This window comes from Cyprinodon variegatus, unplaced genomic scaffold (genome assembly GCF_000732505.1).
Source record: "Cyprinodon variegatus isolate N-32 unplaced genomic scaffold, C_variegatus-1.0 Scaffold369, whole genome shotgun sequence".
Lineage (NCBI taxonomy): Eukaryota > Metazoa > Chordata > Actinopteri > Cyprinodontiformes > Cyprinodontidae > Cyprinodon > Cyprinodon variegatus.
Window position 1 is genome coordinate 725,670 of NW_015150822.1, and position 22,132 is coordinate 747,801.

Sequence of the window (22,132 nt, forward strand, 5' to 3'; positions counted from 1 at the left end):
ACAAAATGGATTTTTGTCTCAAGTGTGCAGCTATCAGTGCGCTAAGAATGAAAACACCAGACTGAAATAAGTTAAAAAACTGTCCAATAAACGTTGTTGCTGCACATCCTCTGAGCGGCGATCAACCTCTGCACCAACTCAATGATTAACAAGCCAACCACCTCTTCATCATGGCTACCTGTGCACTCACCATCACACGTGGCCCGCCACCGCCTTCCTTTATGGACTATGGATTCTTTGCTACCATTACATGCCATTTTAGACATTTAATGGATGATTCAATTATTTTTAATGATCTTATTTTTCTCTGCTGTAATTCAGTCTTTTAAAATTTGGGAGTCAGAATAAAAGAAAAATACCATAGAGTGATATTTGACTTTGATATTTGTTCATGTTGAGAAACCTTAAAACCAATGAGAAAATCCAAAAAGCTCAAAATATTTTATTGCCAAATATCTGCTTATATACAGACATGATAAATACAGAGTTTCACCTTCCTTGTGTGTGGATCACAAACAAGAACCAGAGACTCCTCATTGCATCACTATAACATATCAAACTTTTCTGTAGTGATGAAGAAAAAAAAACCTACATATTAAATGTAATTGAAATGTTTTCTGCTATAGAACAGCTATTATGCCACAATTTTCCAATCTTCACTTTTGCTTTCCAACTAGACCCACAGTTAAAACAGAGAGGTTTGTGGGTAGCTAATGGGCCTTTTCTATGCGTTTTATTTAGTTTGCAAAACTAACTAAGAAGTTGAGGGAATCCTGCACAGAAGCATTTTCTATTCCAGTTTCACCATTAGCAGTTGAAGTTGAGCAAAATAAGTGTGAAAATATTCAACAGCCCATTAAGTTGCCTGACTCTCGTTCCCAGCCAAATGTCCTGAATTAAACACTTCTGTTGTGTCTACCTGTACTCAGCTCTGCAGGAAAAGAAAAAAGTTCAGGATTCCTGTGTTTTTAATGTATGAATTCAAGAGAAAGTTTTCCAAATCTTTCTTGGTCATTCTTGTCAGTTTTGATATATGAGATTCTTGGGAAGGAAGGAACAGAATTCTTCATGGAAAATTCTGAAATACATTCCCGCATTTTCCCAGGATGTGTAGAAGCCTTGTCCTCTTTAAATGAGCCACCAGCAGAGATGTATTCCTGAATTCTGCAACATTTTAAGGATTTGTGACTTGCACCAGTTCTGAGTATTTATTTATTTCTTCTTTTTCCTTTTTCCTTTGGCACTGTTCTTATTGATCTCTGTGCTGAGGGCACTCTGGCTGCCACCTTCCTGCCTTTGGCTCTTGGACCACTCCCTCTGCAGCTGCTTCAGCAGGTCAGGAGTCAACAGTCCATCTCTCACGAGTCGGCTAGCTAGAGATTTCTCCATCATCTCCACAGAGCTTCTCTGACCTCTGCTTCTGTTCGGGAGCATCCCGCTGGCAGTTCCAGCTTCAGTTTGCTCAGAAGTGTTGCGTTTTGGCTGCAGCGGGTCGGTAATGTTTGGGTCAGTGGCTCGGATCAGGCGGGTGATGTTTCGGACGCCCTGCTGGATGATGTCGTCGAGTTCCCGCTGGATCCCTCGGATCAGAGCAGTGTCTGGAAACATATCCATGAAACGGTAGCTATAGGGGCAAAGAGAGCGAAGACAATGAAAAACGATTTGAACGGTCGGTATTCAGACAAAATCCAGGTCCATAAATTCATCACAGAAGCAGATTACCTTAACCAGAGGTATAGATCCAGAACATCATGCACAGCTTCTAGATGAACCAGGTCTTTGATGTTTTTGGGTGCAGCCAGAGGCCAGCTGATGTGACGGCAGACCCAGTCAAAGGTCAGGGGCTCGTCCCGACTGAACTGACGAGCAAACTAAAAACGGCAGCAGATGAATTAGAAACAAAAAGCTGTGCAGGAGAGTGAAGATTGTCAAAGATGCATGATAACAGTTTCTACAATGCTGTTTCAAACCACATCAGTAACCCTGAATTATAGAAGAGGAATCCAAACTTCAAAGGATGCTCCAAAACTTTGTAGGGAGGATATGAGTCTAAACTTATTACAGCACTGCTATACAAACATTGTGATTAGTATAGGCTGATCTTTCACTAATGCTAATATGACCAAAACCTATTTCACCATATGTTTCTCAATTTTAGTCGACATTGAAAATCATTTTGACATTGAATTAAAGTATCAAAAATGCCCACCACACAATCCTTTAAGAACTTCAAACAATTATTTTAAGTTTATAAAGCTCCTCTCATTTTGGTTTAAAAACAAAGAAAACCCACATAAAACTCCATAAAACCTGTAGAATCCATCAATTGTAAGATGCAGTCATTCACTGTAATGCATCTTGAACAAAAAAAGCTCATAACTTCCCTCCCCTGAGCAGCTTTTACTCTCACCTTCAGGAAGGACGTGCAGACAAAAGGCTGCTTTTTGTTAATTGGAGCCGTACAAAAGACGTAGCGTGACCTCAGGTTTAGTGGAATATGTTGAATCATGTCAGCCAGAAACTTGAAGTCATCAATGTTGCACACAAAGTACATACCGTCCACCTGGGAGAGGCTAACAAATATGTCCTGAAATAAGAAAAAGAAGAGATATAGAAATTCACATACCAAAAATAACTTTAGATTCAGTAGCATTTAATCAAAGATACCACAATGGGGAGGTTTTTCTTTGTAATCATCACAAGCTATATTAATTTCCTTAAGCCGATTAATTTGTTTCTGGCATTAAAACAAAAGAAAAAAATGAAAGAAAAACATAAGTAAAGGTAACCTTTCTGAATCATTTTACAAGATGACTTGAAAAAATTATTTTACAAAAAAAATGTAAAAATTACTTCACATTTAAGGGGAAAGAGGCTCATAAAGGAATATAAAAGTTTATTTACTGCATCACATGACTTAGAAAACATGTTTTGTTTTGAACAGTAGTCTATGCAACTCAAGACCTTAAAAATAAATTTATTTTTGTTAGCAACATTTAAAAAAGGGGCTATATTTCTTGGTATTTAGTCCAAATTAAGCAAACAGCAGAGCATTTATACAGTATGTTGCTTTTGATCCACCTCTAGTTTTTTTAAATGCATTATTGTAGCACCAAATCAGACGGCCTAAAAAAGATAGAGGAGCTCTTTTTTAATTTAGTGTGAAAAAAGTCCCATTTCTCTAATGACCTCCAGTGAGAGTCCCTAAATTATCTGGTATATCCTTCCAGTAGATCTCCACTGGCTTTCAACATTTATGCACTGATCAGGTTTACTGACTGCAAGACAAACAAGGTTTCTGCAGGTTCCTCATGAGGGATCTCCTTTTCTAGTTCAGAATGAAATAGGATTTTGTTTTTTACCATCAAACCATGTGTCCTCAAACCCCCCATCAGATTTTATAAAGCTGCAAAGGGTTTATGTGCAAAACATTTATGAAAATTAGTTTTTAGTTTGATGCATTTAAAGGAAAGCTAATCTAAATGATATCAGTATTAGACTATGTAGAACTGCAGCCGTTTCAGAGAATCCCAGAATTTAAACGCTAATTTATTCAACCACTCATCTATACATGGTTCAGATTTTTTATCTAACGAGCATATTTGAGCACATTGCTTTACTTACTACAAGGTTGGAGAGTGTAGCATCAGGGAGGTGATAAGCAAACATTTCTATCTGTTCTGCGGTTGGATGGAGGCCTGCAGTCTGGGAAAAAAAAAAAGATGTTAGATGGTCAGTTTCTCCATGCATGAATTATGGGGCTTTATGTACCAATGACTGGAAAATTAAACACCTCTATAGGATCAACAGAATGGCTGAGGATTTCCTTCAGGACAGGCAGGTCGTCTCTGTGCATGGTGGTGACCTCTCCCTCCTTAAATTTGGAGGAAAATCTGCAACAGAAAAAGGGGGATTTGAAAAACCTTATGATGGAGAGGACCGTACACCCCCCACTCCTTCAGACATAGAACTGACCTTCCTGCACGACCTGCAATCTGCAGGGCCTGCGAGGTGCTGATGGTCTCCATCTGTTTCTCTCCTTTCACATTGATATTGGGCTTTACCAGAGAGTTAAAGATGATGCGTTTTATACTCCTAAAAACATGGAGGGAGGGACAGAAAAACGTGAGGAATTTGGGTTTTATTGATTCTGACTGCACTTGTTGGTCTGGACTAAACGTGTGCTTTCGTTTGTGGATAATTCCAAAGCAAATTAATGTATGAAGGAGGTGCCATGTGCTCTGAGAATGTGTAGGACTGTGATTTTAGTTACATAAAATTGTTTGTGGAAAAATAAATAACTTAATGGGTTAAAATTACCTCTATGCTACTTACAGGTTGAGACCCATGCCGATGGCATCTGTAGCGACCAGGATCTTACACGGATCACTGGGATCATTGAACTTCTTGGCCTGCGACAGTTTGGTGCCTGCAGAAAAGGTAATGTTTACATGTTTCATTTAATTATTATTCATCATATTTATAACTATTATTATTAATTATAATTATTATATATAAACAAAAAGAAGTAAACATGCCATTTCAATTTCTGTGAAAATCTAACACATTTAAGCAGAAACTTTAATCTGTTCAATCTAATCACTTTATCACATTAACCTCTAGAATATTCAAATGATTAAGATTGCATGAATAACTATCTTAATAAAACCTGAGAAAATATTATAAACAAAGAAATTCTTTATTTCTTTGTTCATTAAAATGTCAAGAGCTCACATATAAGCTAAAAGACTAAGAGTAATGCAATGTATGGAAATGTTATGTTCCTTTTGCCCTTCAGAGTAAGTCTTTAAATCACAGTTTCCAGTTAGTTCTTCAGGCCTATAAATAAATAAATATATATATTTTTGTTTTCTACATGCAAAATGAGAGAATACAATTAAGCAGAACTCCACCAAAGCATTTGGAAAAGAAAGAAGTAATTTATACATTTATTTCTGTACCTTTAGACGCAAACTTCTTCCAAGCTTTAAAGAAACTCAGGTTGCTCTAAATCTGTTTTATATTTAACCCACTCTCACTCACTCACCTGGAGGTAAACTGCCATAAATCACAGCACATTCTTGTCCTCTAGCCTCAATCTGTCTGCTTAAAGAGTAGATGTCGTTTTTACTAAAGCACACGATACAATCTCCTGGTCTCAGGTTGTCCAAAGACTCCACAGCCTGATCCAGGATGGAGAACGGGGTTAAGCGTTGGTAGGTGTGGACCTGCGGAGAGAGGAGGCAGGTGGTAAAAAAAAAAAGCTGACGAAGCCTGACTTCCAACCCCAAGCTGTCAGTCTCACCTCCACCTCCTCTCCGGTGGTGTACATCAGCTCCCTGATGAAGTCCACAGCTGCGGCTTCTCCGCACACATGGATCTCCTCAGCACACAGCCCTACGCAGACACAGAGGAAGGAGCCGCAGACCAGAGATAAATCAAACAGTCCGAGTATGTGAGGGAAATCCTTGCTTCAGTTTGAATGTTACAAACCCAGTAGAGCTCTGGTCCAGGCCCAGCCTCTGGAAGGATCTCTGATCATCTGAATTTCATCGATCACAGCCACCTCATCTACAGAAACATTGAGAGGAAAAAGCACTATGTGGTAAACAGACAACAAAACTAATCATAATTAGCAGGTTAAAATTATGACACATGGTTCCAACACGGAAAAAAACATGCTATAATCTGACAGAGATAAGGTGAGAAATTAGGGGAGATTATTCAATCCATGGGGATACAGTGGAAGCAGTTAATTGGCTTAGAAGAAGAGAAAATTAGATCATCAAGGTAGAGTAATAATCATTCCTAAAAGGATTCTGATTTACAAAGTAAGTAAAACTAAATATCAGAAAAAAACAAACAAAAAATGTCTAAATATATTTCGGATGTATCACGTTATGGAAAGATAAAAGATTGTATATTGTGTTCCCTATCATAAATTGTACAGCTTTCATTGAATAAAAAACAAACTTGATAACTTTACATTTGATATGTCCTTATTTATACTGGATCAGTACCCTGACAGAAATATCACTGCAGCCTTTTCATATCAGCAAGATAATCTGAGTTTAAGAAGCTATTCTTCTCAGTCATTCACTGAAAACTGACTATCAACTTAAATATATACCACCAGATTCTGGATAAATCAAAGAATAGGTTCATTTCATTACTGAAACTTTAACAAATTTTTTCATAAAGGTTTAACAACACTTCCTGGGAAATAAAACCAGAATGACACCAAGAAAAAAACTCAAATACACAGAGAAAGAAAGCCAGATTTATACTTTCATCCAATGAATTTCACCAATAATCCCATTGATCATGTCTGACCTTACAGAGGTGTTGATTTGGTAAAATCATAAAAAAGGATACAATCACACATTAGGGACGTACAAGAAATCTTGATGGTATAAAACTAAACTAACTAATTTCAAAACTTATTAAATATTTAGAAACACAGTTTATAGAAAAAAAATCAGTAAAAGGAGAGAAAGAAAATAACAAAATTAATATTTATGATTTAACAAAGAAAAATATATTGTTTAAAGTGCTTTCATTGTACTTTCATCATTTTTAACTTGTTAAAAATCTACAAATCCTAGAAACAACCATTTCTATCACCCAACCACCATAAAAACGTTCAAATTCAGTGGCTGCGTCCTCAGAAGGCCAGATTCGTGAATTATTTCATGGCGCGGCACCGAGGCCTGTTCTGATTGGAAGACTCCTCGTTATGCAGGCCGACAAATGCATCCTTCTTTGTCTGTTTTGAAAGACAGGTCCGGTATATCCTGTGCAGCCTTGGATATCACATGATTTATTTGCAATTTAAGAAATGGAAATGTCCCGAGAGCAGTACAAAACGAAATTTCGTTTTCTATACACTCTGTGTTTACAAAATGACAATAAATTTTGTCTAAGTCTAAGGGTAAAAGCAAGCCAGCTGCTTAAGGTTGGTTAAACAGAGGTGGTGGACTCAGATTTCAGCTGTAAAAAACCTACAATGCAGCAAGTTGATCCCTTCCTGCTATCATCGCAACCCTGACCCCTTTACAGGTGACAAGAAGACCTTGCCTATTCAGCCAGGCTAACAAGTCCCTTTAACAACCCCCTTTCAGAGACATAGACAGGTATCAGGTATTGCAGGCCAAAAGATAAGAACGAGCCCCATTCCTAAGGGGTGGGCGTTTTCATCTGTTTAAATTTGCACGTTTTCTAAACAAAAAACAAGGTTTTGTTGAGCTACTGTATAAAGCCTCGAACTGAACGCTAATCCAGACAATTTGGATTGAAAAAGCTTCCTGGATGGGATGGGAAGCGAAACGTCTTCAAACTTGAAAACTAAGTCCAGTGGATTGATTTTTTAAACTTTTTTGGAACTCCTTGAAAATGTTATTAGCAACCAAAACAGTAGTGAGAATTTCGGCATCTATTCTTTTCCTACTTTGTGTGTCAACTGCCATGGTTGCTAGGCAACAGAGTGCCCAGGCGGTGGAAGAAGGAGAAGGATGGACCTGTTTGAATGCACAGCCAAAACTCTTCTGGGCTCCTTATTTACAGGACCTGGTCCAGGTATACTGGGTCCTTGGAAGATGCAGCCGCTAAAAGTGAACACAATCCTTATTACAGTTTTCAGTAAATGTGTTCTAACACCTTCTTACAGGGGGTGTTGACGCTGCACATCTCAATAGTGCATGCCACATGGCCGGCTGCTCGACCCTCTGGTTCTACAAAGGTCCTCTCCTCTCCGGTCACCAGGTCACATGGTACACCCTGCCAATATAAAAGAATAAAGATGGATTTCACAACAGAGACATTCAATGTCTTCATGAGAATATGAAAACAGACCACACGGTTTAGAGCTACAAACTAGCTTTCAGTGCAAGAATTTAAATTTCAGTGTGTGATCTGAGCGGCTGAGAGGTTTTGCTTCAACCTTCTTGCACCTCCAGATGTTAAAATAACTTCAGTCAGTGGCATAGATTTAACTGTTCCTGAAGTCGGGGTCATGGATCAACAAGTACGGAGGGCTAAAAATGACCACATTAAAGCACCTTTATTGGTCTAAAGATAGAAAAATTTGACTAAAAAATAGACAAAAATCACACATGCTTTTAATTGCTTATATACCAGAGAAATAAAGATGCTTTAGAAATATTCAAATCTAGACAAACAGTTTTGGTTGTGAGTTAATTCTAGTTACTGCTGCAACTTAAGTTATTTTTCTAATCGATTAATCCGTCAATTATTTTTTTGACTAATACATTCATAATCGGATAAAAAAAGATTCCTCAAAGAAGAGTTTTACCAAATCAAACCAGGTGAAACTAAAATGTTTCGTCTTGAGGAGTTGTGGATAGAGCATATTGACAGATAAAAATGTTTTTTATCCTAAATGCAAAATGCTTTTATATTTATTTACAAATTTTAATAATTACTGCTCTAGGTGGGTCACTCTGTCAGCTAAAGGCATGTTTTAGCCTCTATACTCCAGTTAAGGATTAATCGATTACTAAATTAGTTGTCGATTATTTCTATAATCGATTAATCTATTTTTTGGGGTCACAAATCGAAAGCATTTGTGAACTTTTTGTCTTCCGGCTTCTGCTTCAAAAACACACTTTCAAGAGAATGTTAGTTTTCTCCATTTAAAATTTAAGCCAAGAGATTTTGCTCGTGTGCTGGAACCCAAAATAGCATTGCTGGATCATATTGATCACAGTATAAATACCTGCAAATATTTCTGTTCAGATCTAAAGGTTTTCAGGAGGACAGTAAATGTGATATCAACCCAAGGCTTAAAAGGCCTGTTATTAAACCTTATTAACATTTTCCTGCTTTTTATTTTTACTTCATTCATGGCCCAGAGCCTTTCTGACAAATGCACAAAAACCAGATGGAAGATGTGAAAAATAAAAACAGAAACTCACAGCACTGTTGCTCTTCTCAAAGATCTCGTGAGCGAGAAGTTTCAGAGGACCACAGTAGACCCCAGACTTAGCAGCCAGGTAGCGCTGGATGGCATGGTAAGTCTTCCCACTGTTGGTGGGTCCAGCGTGAAAGACCACCTTCCTCTGGATGGCTCGGGCCTCAGGGTACCTGATACAGACACACAACATTTAGCTCAATTTATTAGTTCAGTTTTAATGGGAAGGAGCAATCTATGGTTGAGGTTCTTGCATAGTGAGCTGGATTGCCAGGCTGTTGGATATTTGCAGCCTTCTTTAGAATGCAAGAGCTCTGCTCTACCAAACAGGCCATCACTCCTTCACATGTTCTGGAGAACCATCGGCACATCTAACTGCCATCTGATGAGTCTTGAATGAAAGGTTTACCAGTTTGCAGGGACTCTGAGGTCAGAGATCTTTCTTAGGTCATCCATGCAGTCCAGCATGGGAAATATTTGTTTGGCATGACGCATGAAATATGGGTAGATGTCATCAATATGACCTGAAAAGAAAAATAGACAATGCAATAAATGGAAACTTTCTTTAACTGAATAAACTAACGTGGTGGTGTACCTGCATTGCAGCAGATGTCATTGAGAATGATGTGCAAGTCAGCAGGGAGAGACGTCATTTCCAGAACATATTTCCTAAAACTGATGAAGGCTTGGTGGAAGAGACGAGCTGTTTGTCCACAAAAAAAAACAAAAAAACACAATCACAGAAATATCTGCAGAGATCACAACAGTCATTTGGCGTGAAATAAATGAGAAGAAATAATTCCCCAACAAAAAATATATAGAATATAAAATAGAATACTTTCATATATGCATGCATGAAGCTGTTGCAGAACTTTAGAGCTCCTTCAGTGACAGACTGCTGCACCATAAATGCACCAGGGAGAGTTATCTCAGATCCTTCCCCTTAGCTGCTGTAAGACTTTATAACCATCACTGTTTCCAACAACCTCAACAATGTGTTACATTCATGCTGATTTTGCACAATTTCTATCTTAGTTAGTTAAATAACATGCTGTTGTCATTTTGCACATCTCTGATGTTGCTGCTATTTTTCAAATATCCATTACTGTAAAAATGTCCATAGCTGGATATTGGTTATTTATTCTCAAGGTGCACAGTTTGTATATTGTTAAAGCACTTTACAGTACAGTTTTTTATTGTCTATTTTTTAAATCTTCACTATTGTGTTATTCTTATACATTTTTCTAAGGTCCACATTTGTGTGACCATTCCTTATTTTTTTATATGTTTTTGCTGCTTTAAACACCAGAATTTCCCCATTGTGGGACAATAAAGGGATTTTCTATTCTATTCTATATTGCACAGTTCTATTTAAATACTTCATTTCTCTCAGGTCAAAAAGGAACAACTGGTTTTGCCTCATCACAAACACAGATCTCTTTTCATTTAGATGTTGGAAATCGGCCTGTTTTTCCAGTGTAGTCCTGTTTCTCTGACTGTGACTGGCTGGATGTGCTCTCTTCATCCTCTAACACGGGAGCTTGCTCAGAGCTCAACTGCCTGGCCGTGTGTTTCCTGGACGGGCCGCTGCTTTTTGTGTCTCTGCTTCTGTCTCCTTGAACCCCAGTCGGCCACGGCAGACGGCCGCTCACACTGAGCCTGGTTCTGCTGGAGGTTTCTTCCTGTTAAAAGGGAGTTTTTTCCTCTCCACTGTTGCTACAAGCATGGTTAGTGTGAGGGATTGCATCTGAGTTAATGAGTCGATGCAATTAACTGGTTTTCCTTAGATAGAAAACTTTGACTGTATGATCTGGTGAACTGCAAAGTGCCTTGAAATGACGTGTTGTGAATTGGCGCTATAGAATTAAACTGAATTTAATTTAATTTAAGTTAAAGATCAATCAAATATAGTGCACAGTTAGTCAACTACTGCATTGGCCCATTAAACAGGGAACCCCCTTTGTTCAAATTTAAAATCAACTAATTCATAGAGTCCATCTGGGTGCATTTAAATATCAATGGAGGGGTCAGGTGGTATTGAAGAACATCAGTAAACAAACATCATTATGACCAGAAACTCAAGAGGGAAAAGTAATGAAACAGGTCCAGTTAAAGAGTTATACCAGCTTTGAAGGCTTGTGCAAGGCTTAAAAAATTATTTAAACATTCCGTAAGTTAGGGTTTATATTCTCACCATCCAGACCCTGGTCTGCGGCCAACTTCTGCATCTCTTTTCTTTTGTAAAACTTGTTCAAGACTTTGAGCAGCTCATCTAAATAGAAAAAGAAGACATAAGTCAATTCGGTTAATCTATATAAATAAGCGTGACCTTACTAGGCTAACTCCATCGAGTCTCTATCAGGATCTGACCTTAATAAATGCACAAAACTAGTATAAACTCTTTTTACTTTTGTCCAGAGGCTGCGTCAGCTCTGCTCCCACAGCCCCATCAGCCGGGATGTCGGTCTTCAGGGAGACTGGAACAAACAGCGAGGTGTCCGGCCCCTTGCTGTTAGAAGAGACATATCTACAGCAAACCGAAAAAGCAGGATGAGGGTGCTGGAGCACCAACCTAGAGCCAGAAACCACTCTGCAGCCGCCTGTGGTGATGTGAGCAGTCCGGGTGTTAAAGTGGCGTTGAAGCCAAGAAAAGAAGTGTAAGGTCCGGTTAGCTGACATCATTGCGGGCGGGATATGTAACCGACAACCGGTGGGTGCTGTACGCTACTTCTAAGCTGCTGTTACCGCTCCATAATGTTCAAATTATCTAAAAAGTTGGCTCACACGCCACAAACTCTAGCAAAGGACATTCTACACATTTCTGGTTTCACAAACGTGGGATAGGACCGCCCTGTCTACAAATATGCCTGAACAAAAATGTAAAAAAAAAAAAAAACATTGTTATTTTATATTTTGAGGGAAATAATTTATAAGGTTATTTTATATTTACTGTTGTGTATTCAGTAATTATATTTTATTCAAGACTAACATGGTTGCGTAGTAGATAGGAAATATATATGTAAGGCATATTTAAGGAAACATCTGAGCTCGAACTCAAAGATCGTTTATTAAACTAAGAAGCAGGCTGGATAGCTTTGATAAAAAACAAAACAATCTTAACCGAAGTTTTACGTAATCTTTTAAATGGTTCATTGTCGATTTTAACCAATTATTTTAAAGCCTAATTATTTTTATTACATAAAAAACATTTTAAATAGACTGTTTTGACACTATCTTGATGATTGCCATACCCAACGATATTTTAAGATCAATATAAAAAAAATATGACCATTTATTAAATATATAAAATGTATTTAAATAATTCCTGGATAATAATTCAGTTTAAACGGGCCAAATTTCTTGTCCAGGAGCAAATACTTTCAGTAATAAAGTATTAATATAATAAAAATTTAATATTTTTTGTAATTATTTACAAATTAAATGTGGTGTTTGCTAGATATTTTTTTTTTTTTTACAAGTTACACTTTTTTAAGGCTATAAGGAAAAAAAATCTTAAAAAGTCTGGATAATCGATAAAAGGTACTTTAGTTTAATTTGAAATATAAAAAGTATAAAAAAAAAATCTAGAGTAGGTTTTCTACATTACCATACTCTAAGGGGGGGAAAAAAAGCTTACTTTAAATTTAATAAATAATGCTGTAAGATCCTTTAAAAATAGTCTTTAAGCTCTAAAAACAGACAAAATAAAAAATTTCAAACTAAATTTAATATAAATCTGCTTTATTTGTGATTAATTTAGGCTATATATTCGGGGTTTGGTGTATGGAATATACACACATTATCTCATACACACAGTCACACGATGGCATGAGTGGACAAACATGCAGAAAACAAAGAGACAGAGGATATAGGCTTTGAAGCTTTTTTCACAACTTCTAACCATTGAAGAAAAAAAAAAAACATTTAATCCAAAAGATTAAGCAAAATAAAAGATTTGTTTTTCAATAAATTACACCCCTTCTAAACATTATAGATGCAAATTACAGGATCAAAACCAGAATAAAAGGACAGAGGAAACCTGAACTGTTGATCTGTCTGTTCATACACTATAAGAAAAAATAAAAATGTAACAGCAAAATGCAGCCACTGTCCAAACGTGAAAGAGGCAAAATAAATAAAAATATAAAGCTGAATTAAAGTGTGTAGTGAAAAGAAAAAAACTCAGAAAAACTGAGGTCAAGTTGCTCCTTGAGTGATGATAACTTTCAGGAAATATTCACCTTCAACACTAAGTACAGCACTGTAGAGCAAAGTGCAAGCTGTCCTCAGATCAGAGCTAGAGGCAGAAAAAAATAAATCACATGGGACTGGTAACAGTGTCATTAAAGCAAGACCTAAACCTCAGGTCTGAGCATCACAGTGGAACATAGTTGCATTTACAGTTATGTGAAAAGTACATCCCTTCCTGTTTTAACAACAGAAGTCAAAAACCGTTAGTTACATTATTATTCTGAATATATCGAACCAGTGGGCTCAAAAAGCTTTAACCCCTGAAGACTAACATGATCAGTAAATATACAGGCTGAAGGTTCGGACTGGCAGCTGTACAGCAACACTGGAAAATTTGAGTCTAAAATCAGCTGCACAGCTGCAACCTTCTATCTTTGAGCTGCTGAAATGAAAGGAAACCGTTTCACACAGAGACTGGTCAGCTGGCAGAAAACAAATTAAATGCAATAGACAAATTCACATTAGGATTCTCTAATGGTTCACTCTAATTAAATTAATTTGAATTTCAGCAGCGAAACCCTGAAAATGCTTCTCATTTTTACAATACGATTTTGCATACATACAGTATTTCAGACATAGACAGCACTGACAAGGATCTAACACAAAGTGGCGCCCAGACGTTAACAAACATGTCATAACCATGAATATAGATTCTGTTGACATTACAGATAATTTTAATGACATGTAATCCATCCATCTAAGCAGAAAGAAATGTTTCTCTGTTATGTAAAAGAAAAAAAACTAACCTGCAGATTTAACCTAAATAAATCACCTTAAGATAAATCATTAAATCAAGTACTTTGGGGGAATTTATTCGGTTGTGTACAGCAACCAGAGGTGGAACTGGATTTTCCTCAGTCAGAACTATATTGTGGGTTTTTATATTGTTGTGAACACTTATTGCACTCGATTCCCCAATTAAAGCAGAATGCTGCTGATAGGTCTTTAAACTGCTGCAAAGTCGTTTACAGTTATAAAACAGCGCTGAAATCCTTGACGCTCCAGCTCAGTCACGTAGTGTACATAAATGCAGGACATAGGTGTTGCCCCCATAGCGTCGTCTCTTCTGGTCTTTGAAGCCTTTCGTTTTAGGAGTAGTTCATGCAGCTCTAAGTAGTGGTTTGTTGGTTTTATGTAAAGTGTGAGAGATAAAGTCCAGGATGAGAGATGATTTGAAAAGAGAAACTCTCAATTCAGAGGGGAGAAGTGCTGCTCTTCCGTTTTCTTCCTGAACACTTTGCATGGCCAGCAGACTGGGACCGTATGGCTTTATGCATGTGTGCTTGTCTGGAGGAGCTACAACTAAATTGGGCATCTCATTGTTTTTTTAGGCTGATTTTCATTTTAGCTTTGACATTCAGGTTTAAGCAGACGTGTTGTTGCAGTCGTATGGATCTGTGTTTCAGTTCTGGGTGAGAGTAGTGGCAGCTCCCATTGAAAGCTGTGAAATGGTGAGCAGGTGTGCAGGGGATGTCTAAAGATAACTTCTGTGTATTTGTGTTTTACAGACATCTGTCAGTCCATGGAGAGAGCAGCTTCAGCCCTCAAACCTCTGGCTGTTTTGCAGAAAGAAGCTGTGATGTGTTTGCCTTCAGATCTTCTGGGTGTGACCCTCACATCTCCGGCTGCTCTGCAGAGACCGGCTGGCTTCTGGGCTCGGGCGACTCGTAGCGCTGGTGGAAGTTTCTTTTTCTCAGCTTCTCTGGAGCTTTTCTCCACAAAACAATTTCCTAAACACAAAAAGTAGATGGCAGCACAAGTTGTACAATAAACAGGGTTTAAAGTGATTATCAAAGTGAACGAAGCAGAGAAGTACAACTGGAAAGTCCAAAGAAAACTTTTCTGAAGGATATTAAAACAAATTCAACAGAGGAGTCGGGGTTATGCTGTAGCGGGGATCTGGCAAAACCTTGCTGCCACTCTTATTAGGAAATAACAGATCACAACTTAAACGCTTTAATAGTTAAAGTCAATTAAATTAGATGCACTGGTAATGATTTCTGAGATTAAAAGCTCTAAAGTTTCCTTCACCAGAAATATGTCTCACCATAGAAATGAGACAATTCAGCAGGTCTTAAAACTGAAATTTTTTTAAAAGGACATATATCATCACCCTTTAAAGCACCTTAAAGAAATTGAAATCATCTTTTCATTTGGTTTTGAGTAGCAAAATGGAAAAAAAGAAATTTATCTGATCGAAAAAGGGCCTTTTGAAACCCATTCTCTAAAACAGAAAGCTCCTATCGTATCTGGATACAATACTGCATCCTAAAATGTACTGCCAGTACAAATAGATTATATAGTTTAGATATTAGTTAAATAGATTGAATAATAAAACAATGGTGACAGTTCTTGAAAACTAATGAACAACAGTAAATAATCCCTGAAGAGTTCTGATGATGTATGTGAATTACCTGCTGTTTAAAGTATCTCCTGTCCTCCTCATCCACCAGCACCAGATTTAGAAAGTAGCGAACGGAGAACTTCTTATTAACATCCCTCATGGTGGGTGTCAGATCATATCCTTTAGCAAAGCAGAGGCAGCATTACAAAGGCTGAGCAATTAATTGCATTTGCAATATAATCTCAATTTAACATAATGCAACTTTCAAATTGTTGACGCTCTCAGCTTTGGTGGCATTATATTTAATATAAGACACCGACTTTTTCACTCCAGCTTTTTAGGTGTTGGTAATATGCTTACAGTGGGTGTGCACAGATGGGAAGAGAGAGCTACAGCCAGCATGCATGCAAGTATAACATTGAAGCCCTTCGTGGCAAACATTCCAAAAATGGGATTTTAGGTTGCACCATTGCAGTTAAGATAGATCACTACATCAGTTAGGAAGATTGAAGGACTTACCTGCCAGGAAAAGTCTGATTGGAATTGATTCTCCTTTAACTGGAGCACCGTCCATGATCTCATACTTTGCAACCGTTTCTGTCTCTGTGGTAGTGCTGGGACCTAAAAGAGGCAAAAACAAGTTAATTAACTAAGGTCAATAAACCTCTAAAGACTCTTATTTTACATAAAAAAAACAACAGCAAATTAAAGACGACAAACAGGGGGTCTTGATAAAGTTAATTCTTGTGATTGATTGACTTTATTAATCTGACAGTGGAGAAATGCACTCGTTACATCAGCTCAAATAGTCCATTTCATTGTTTACATGCAGATGCTTTGGACTCATACCGATGCCTGTGACCTCCTTCTTGATGAGCTGCAGCTCCATGTGCTGGATCTTGATCCTGACCAGGAGGAAATAAATCTTCCCGACTATCACGTCCTTCAGGTGATATCTGGCAGTGACAACAAAAAAACCTCCTCAAACTGATTGAAAACCAAAACAAATTTCATCATAGAGTGTAACCAATCCAGATCTTACTTGGATTTATTGTATTCAAACTCGATGTGCAGACAATCCTCAATGCCGACCTCCATCTTAATGGAGTTGTTTACGTCTGGATAAGTGGCCAGCTGGTGAACAATTAACTCATATTCTTTCACTAAATCAGACAAAGGGCGAACAATTGTCACCCGGAGGAAATACCTGTGAGAAAAACAAGTTATTGTTAAAGGCAAACTGTTTTTCTGTTAAGTGCTAACAGCAGATTGCTCTAAATCTTAGCTTAATTGAATATTGGGACTTTATAATAACAGATTGCTGATATAAGGTTAAAATTATATCTTAATACTTAGTTGTATTTCAAATAATACTACTAAAAGAAATGAAACATAAGAAAATATGAAACATTCTTCACACTGTTTGGTTTATGCCTACAAGCAGAACTTGTTACTCACCATAACCACTGTTACCCTCAATGATGAAGACAATAAAGTTCTGTTATTTGCATTTGTATCAATGCTTTATCAAAAATCTGCTTCCCATAACAAAAACTTTTTCCTAAACACTGTGACTAAGCCCAAATTATTATATTCATCACATTTCTTTACTTTCAGCAGAACAAACCCAGTCAGTATTTACTGACTTCCCCACCCCCTGTTAGAGCAGCACAGCAAGATAAGCTTGCAGCAGATAATGTTTAGAGATAAACTCTGCGACCAGCAGGCCAGATGTTTGTATTTCTGGAATATAACAGGCGCACAGAAGCAACAAACCAACCAGATTGAGTCCAGCTGTTACTGTTGTACCTGAGTCTGACGTTTGCTCCGGTGTACGACTCATAGGGCTTTTCCACCTGCATGAACTCAAAGTCGTAGCTTCGGTTCTGGGTTAGTTCTCCAGGCAAAGCCAGCTCTTTCACCAAGTCCACAAACTCATGGGTATTGCTCTTATCAGAGAACAGCTCTAAAATAAATGACAACATAACATTTAAGAAATTAGCATCACTGTTTTTTTTTTTATCTTGAATGTAGTTGGCTTCTGCTTTGACTTTACTGTTCTTAACATCCCCTGCTAACTCATCAGCTGAACTTCTGTGGAACAAACAGAAATAGATCAAATTTGGATTCTATTCCCTTGTCCGATAAAAATAATTGATCAAAGGTAAAACTGACAATAAAAAGAGTATTTCCAGTCAAAATGACAAGAAGCACTTATGACCAGCCCCTCCCTCCTTCTTTTAGGAAATGTTGAAAATAAAAGCTGGAAAAAAAGTCCAGAATAGAACTATGATACAATAGAGAGACTATGTGTTATTTTCCAGGCTCTTTCAGTCCAAGCAATTACAATTATTCCTCTGGTTGGGGGCAAGATTCCTGCACACGACAACCACATGTTTAATCAAACTTTGGTCAATGCGTTGTCATGTGAATAAACCTACAGAGAAAGGAATGTGGTCAGTTAAAACAGGCGCTGTGTACTGGCTGCACACATATATTGTATTTTTCCTGCTTAACAGAACACTGCCATGGATCACTGCATATAGACAGAAAGTTTGCCATCCTGTCTTTTTAACCCTGTAAATCATTTTGAAAAACAACAAACAGAATTCACCTCCAGCCTTTTTTTTTTTTTTTTGGAGATGATGAAAAAAACAACAACATAAAACTGAACATAAGTTCAGTTTTACATCTTATGGTCGCAACAGAAACAAATCCAGCCGTGTTTGGTCTCTTTCAGCTTATATCCATGCAGAGAACATAAGCCAGTTAGAAAAACATCGGTCTAAACCATTTGTTAGATTCTCAAAGGCACAAAAACTGCAGTGTAACTTTCAATCTTAAGGGAAGAAAAAAAAAACCTGACAATTTTTTTCATGTAATCATTTGTTTTCAAAGCGCAGGGAAGCTTTTGATGCTTATTTATGGCAAAGTAGGAAGAATTTAGGGCTGGATGATACAGCTTAAAAATCTAATCTCCAATTTTTTTCTTACCAAATCTGATGAATTTTTTTTCCACCTAAGTTTCATAATAAAAATGACAAAGGGTAACTGTTGCTTCATTCTTTCTGGAAGGTGACTTTAGTTTAATAGGTAACAAATAATCATGTTTCAAAACAAACAAAAATGTGACTTACTTAAGGTCTGCAGTTAGTTGTATGACACAGCAAGATAGTTTTATACATAATAAGAACACTTTATCGAAGAATAAAAGGTGATCAACTGACGTCTCTGAGCTATGCAAGCCCAATGAGTGGATTTTTAGAGGAAAAAAGTATATATATTTTTTTATTCTCCAAAAATGAAATCTTCCTAAACAGAAAATGTGATTAAACGGTTTCAACGATTAATCCTGCAGCCCGAGAAGAAAGTAAAACAGAGTTGAAACCCATTGAGCATGAAGAATGTGTAAAGATTTCCACAAACTTCCCACCCGATCAGATTCAACCTATAAAAAGATACATCTACACACCTGAAACCATTTTGCAGCCGACAAAACCATGGAAGTCTGCAAACAGTCCCTCCACAAAAATGCATGGATATAGTCAGATATAAACTGGTGAAACATCCTGATTTTTTTAGTTGACATGTAAATGGTCCTGAGCAACTATTACTGTATAACTGTGTTATTTATGTCCTGCCAACTATGGCTTGCCCAGCCTACATTTTCAGAATAAAAATTCTGCAGGAAAAAAAAAGAAAAAAAAACACTATTTTATTTTTGCCTGTGTATCTGAGGCCATAGCTTTTTAGCAGGTCTACTTTTAGGAAATCTCAATGTAGAGGTACAAACTAGGTCATGTGTTCTCTACAAAGAGCCCAGAACCTAATATGTCCCCCAAAGGGCTCCAAAAGAGGCATGGATTTCAATAAGGACGGGCGTTAGGCATTTTTAGAGAAAAGAATTCAAGATATGCGAGTTGTAAGTCTCTATAAACATTACAGCTGAACCAGAACACAGTAAATCAACAACACAATGTGAGTTATATGTTCTGCCCCAATAGGCTCACCTATCTGTCCAACAAACTCGATGCGGATGCCTTGATGCTCCAACCGTTTCCCTCCCTGCTTCACATTTAGATTCACCTGTAGAAAAAAATTGTAAGAATCAATTAATCTTATGTATATATATATATATATATATATACATTTTTTTTTAACAATTAAAAGTGGCAGCAATTAATGTCATATTTTAAAATGGCCTAGTATTTTTTTTAACCTATATATACATATTTTAAAACCCTAAAACAGCTCTGACATTTGCTGTGTATCCATGCTATTTCCATCTCTTTTTAGCTGAACATATTTGGCTCTGTCATTACAGTTCATAATCCCCTTTTATCATTTTGTCACTTTCCAGATTAACTTGCTGTGTATCTGACCGTGCTTCAATCTCTACCTACATGGGGAAATTAAACAAATCACAACAAACTATTTGAAGTACATCTCCATTTTTCACTCATAATGGAGTGCAGGAAAACCTTATTGTCTGACACTAATAAAACATTTTAAAATGTTAGGAAATTATTTTAGTTTCATCAGGAGTCACTTTCAGGCATATCTTTCAGGATTCGGAAGCTCCAGATGGTAACCAGAAATTATTTTAATGACCATTTCATGTTTATAATTCCTAAAAAAACATTAATACATACATGGGTTCATTAAATGGGTTTTTCATAAAGAAGGATACGTATGTTTACCTTTCCAGCTACCGACTCTCCATCATAGAACAGATAGTGTTTCTCCACTTTTCCATCTTCTGTCTTCAGCTCTGCAGTTTTTCTGTTTTCTGCATCATTCAGCACCACGTCTATCTCACATACAGGCCCAAACAATCCTCTCAGAAAACTCTTGAATCAGATAAAACACAGTAAATGTTTATCACACAATTCGACGACCACAATAATTATAAGGCATATGCAGCAGATATATTAAAATAAACACATGTAATATTTTAATTACAAATATGGACTGCTAAATGCTTCTTTCCACCATTTGTTGGGGAAGCATCTTTGCAATCCAAATGGTTTGTCTACATACTTTAACACCATGAGAAGTGGGAATAATTCCCACTGTCTCTTGCATTTCTCTCTTATGTCTCTCTCAAACTCCTAAAACTGTAAAGCCAGACTTAAAGACAATGACAGCCTCCGATATTGCCACAACAACCCCTAAGATCAGCAGCTGCATTAACACTTGCTAAGGCATGCAGAAGCTAAACATCTGGAAGCATAAGCTCAGGCATTAGGATGTCAGGAGAAATACAATCTCAGTCAGCTACACAGGAGGAATCAAAAAAGAAACACTTTCTACTGCAGCAGCTAGAAAAAAACAACAACACAGAAAATGTGTTCATGATCGTTAAGGAGGACAAAGATGATTGATTTCTTGTAGGAAACGTAAAGGACTAATGCAGTTAGGGTGCATGTGACATTTCAACTTCACATTCCAGAGTGCTAATCAGAGCAACATTTGCTCAAACTAAGTTACTGCACCAACACACCGATTATAGGCACATTAATAAAGCTGCTGCTTTAAAATTTGGTTGACAGTACAGCTTTAAAAGCTGAGTATTTGTTAGACAGCTTTAAACATGCGTGGAAAATGACTTAATTCCGATGCTAATTAGCCAAAAACCCGAAAAAGCTTCTCTCTGTCAAAGTTACATTTCTCATGTCACATTCACTGCAAAGCCTCTTGTGCGCTAGATTTATTGGCGTTAGTTTGAATTTAAAAAGCAGTCCCTGCCGTGTTTTCCAAAGACTGAAGCTTTGGTTTTAGACTCACCATCTTTGCCAGTTGAAGCTAACAGCTAGCCTCCCTCTGTTTGGCCTGACGGGCTGCAAGGAGCGTAGTAGCAGGTTTCCCGTCACGTGACCAAAGTAGACTGATTGTGGGCGGAGTCCGAGAAAATAAAATAAAATAAAAAAAAGAAGAAAATAATTTAAAGTAAAATAAAACAAAGGTGTGTTTTGAACTACAGAAGTGTATTGCATTCACCTAGATATAAAAAATTAATAAAACACTAAATTTACGACATAAAACCATCTATTTTCTGTCACTCATTATTCCAGCTGGGGTTGCAAGGTGCTGGTGCCTATCTCCAGCTGTCTAAGGCCACCCTGAACAGGTTTCCAGTCCATCACAGGGCAACACAGAGACACACGGGACAAACAACCATTCACTCACACCTAAGGAGAATATAGAGAAGCCAATTAACCTTACGGTCTTAACAGGTTTTTGGACTGTAGAAGGAAGCCGGAGTACCCAGAGAGAGCCCATGAATGCTCAGGGAGAACATGCAAACTCCATGCAGAAAGACCCCAGGCCAGGAGTCAAACTCAGAACCTTCTTGCTGCAAGGCAGCAATCCAGCCTGCTACACCACTGAGCAGTCCATGACATAAATCAAAACATATAAATGTATAAAAATTGTATCTTTTTCTGAGCTAAAGCGATAGCTTTTTATAAGAGTAAAATATGATATGTAATAATATATATGATAATATAAAATAGGAGGAGGGGGGGGGGTGTGATGACCCTTGTGCTGCCAAGGGTCATCACACCCCCCACCCCCCCCTGGACATCCTATGCAAAACATTACCTATT

The 22,132-nt window shown here is 37.4% G+C and overlaps 2 protein-coding genes across 2 annotated transcripts; both read right to left on the reverse strand.

Annotated features, from left to right (window-relative positions):
• Positions 1–436: 436 nt before the first annotated feature.
• Positions 437–11,763, reverse strand: supv3l1 (Suv3 like RNA helicase). The gene is made up of 16 exons (XM_015386443.1): positions 11,338–11,763; positions 11,124–11,201; positions 9,525–9,632; positions 9,339–9,453; positions 8,934–9,102; positions 7,665–7,776; positions 5,494–5,571; positions 5,306–5,397; positions 5,048–5,228; positions 4,336–4,429; positions 3,976–4,095; positions 3,794–3,893; positions 3,625–3,705; positions 2,411–2,587; positions 1,723–1,871; positions 437–1,624 (listed from the first exon to the last, which is right to left on the reverse strand). The coding sequence occupies exons 1-16, from the start codon at positions 11,609–11,611 to the stop codon at positions 1,213–1,215; spliced, it is 2,340 nt and encodes a 779-aa protein (XP_015241929.1). The 5' UTR covers positions 11,612–11,763; the 3' UTR covers positions 437–1,212.
• Positions 11,764–12,670: 907 nt separating this feature from the next.
• vps26a (VPS26 retromer complex component A) lies at positions 12,671–21,405 on the reverse strand. The gene is made up of 9 exons (XM_015386487.1): positions 21,312–21,405; positions 20,225–20,374; positions 19,535–19,610; positions 17,334–17,490; positions 16,567–16,731; positions 16,374–16,480; positions 16,044–16,145; positions 15,595–15,704; positions 12,671–14,910 (listed from the first exon to the last, which is right to left on the reverse strand). Exons 1-9 carry the CDS (start codon positions 21,312–21,314, stop codon positions 14,794–14,796), a joined length of 987 nt encoding a protein of 328 aa, XP_015241973.1. The 5' UTR covers positions 21,315–21,405; the 3' UTR covers positions 12,671–14,793.
• Positions 21,406–22,132: the final 727 nt, after the last annotated feature.

What these genes read in the sequence shown, in the direction of transcription:
- supv3l1 (XM_015386443.1), bottom strand. Translation starts at nt 11,611, where the DNA reads ATGATGTCAGCTAACCGGACCTTACACTTCTTTTCTTGGCTTCAACGC. An exon ending in TGACATCTGCTGCAATGCAG is followed by an intron (nt 9,454 to 9,524) that starts GTACACCACCAC and finishes TTTTCTTTTCAG; the next exon opens with GTCATATTGATGACATCTAC. An exon ending in CTGGACCAGAGCTCTACTGG is followed by an intron (nt 5,398 to 5,493) that starts GTTTGTAACATT and finishes GTGTCTGCGTAG; the next exon opens with GGCTGTGTGCTGAGGAGATC.
- vps26a (XM_015386487.1), bottom strand. An exon ending in CGAGTTTGTTGGACAGATAG is followed by an intron (nt 17,491 to 19,534) that starts GTGAGCCTATTG and finishes CATTTATTTTAG; the next exon opens with AGCTGTTCTCTGATAAGAGC. An exon ending in GGAGCAAACGTCAGACTCAG is followed by an intron (nt 16,732 to 17,333) that starts GTACAACAGTAA and finishes TTTTTCTCACAG; the next exon opens with GTATTTCCTCCGGGTGACAA.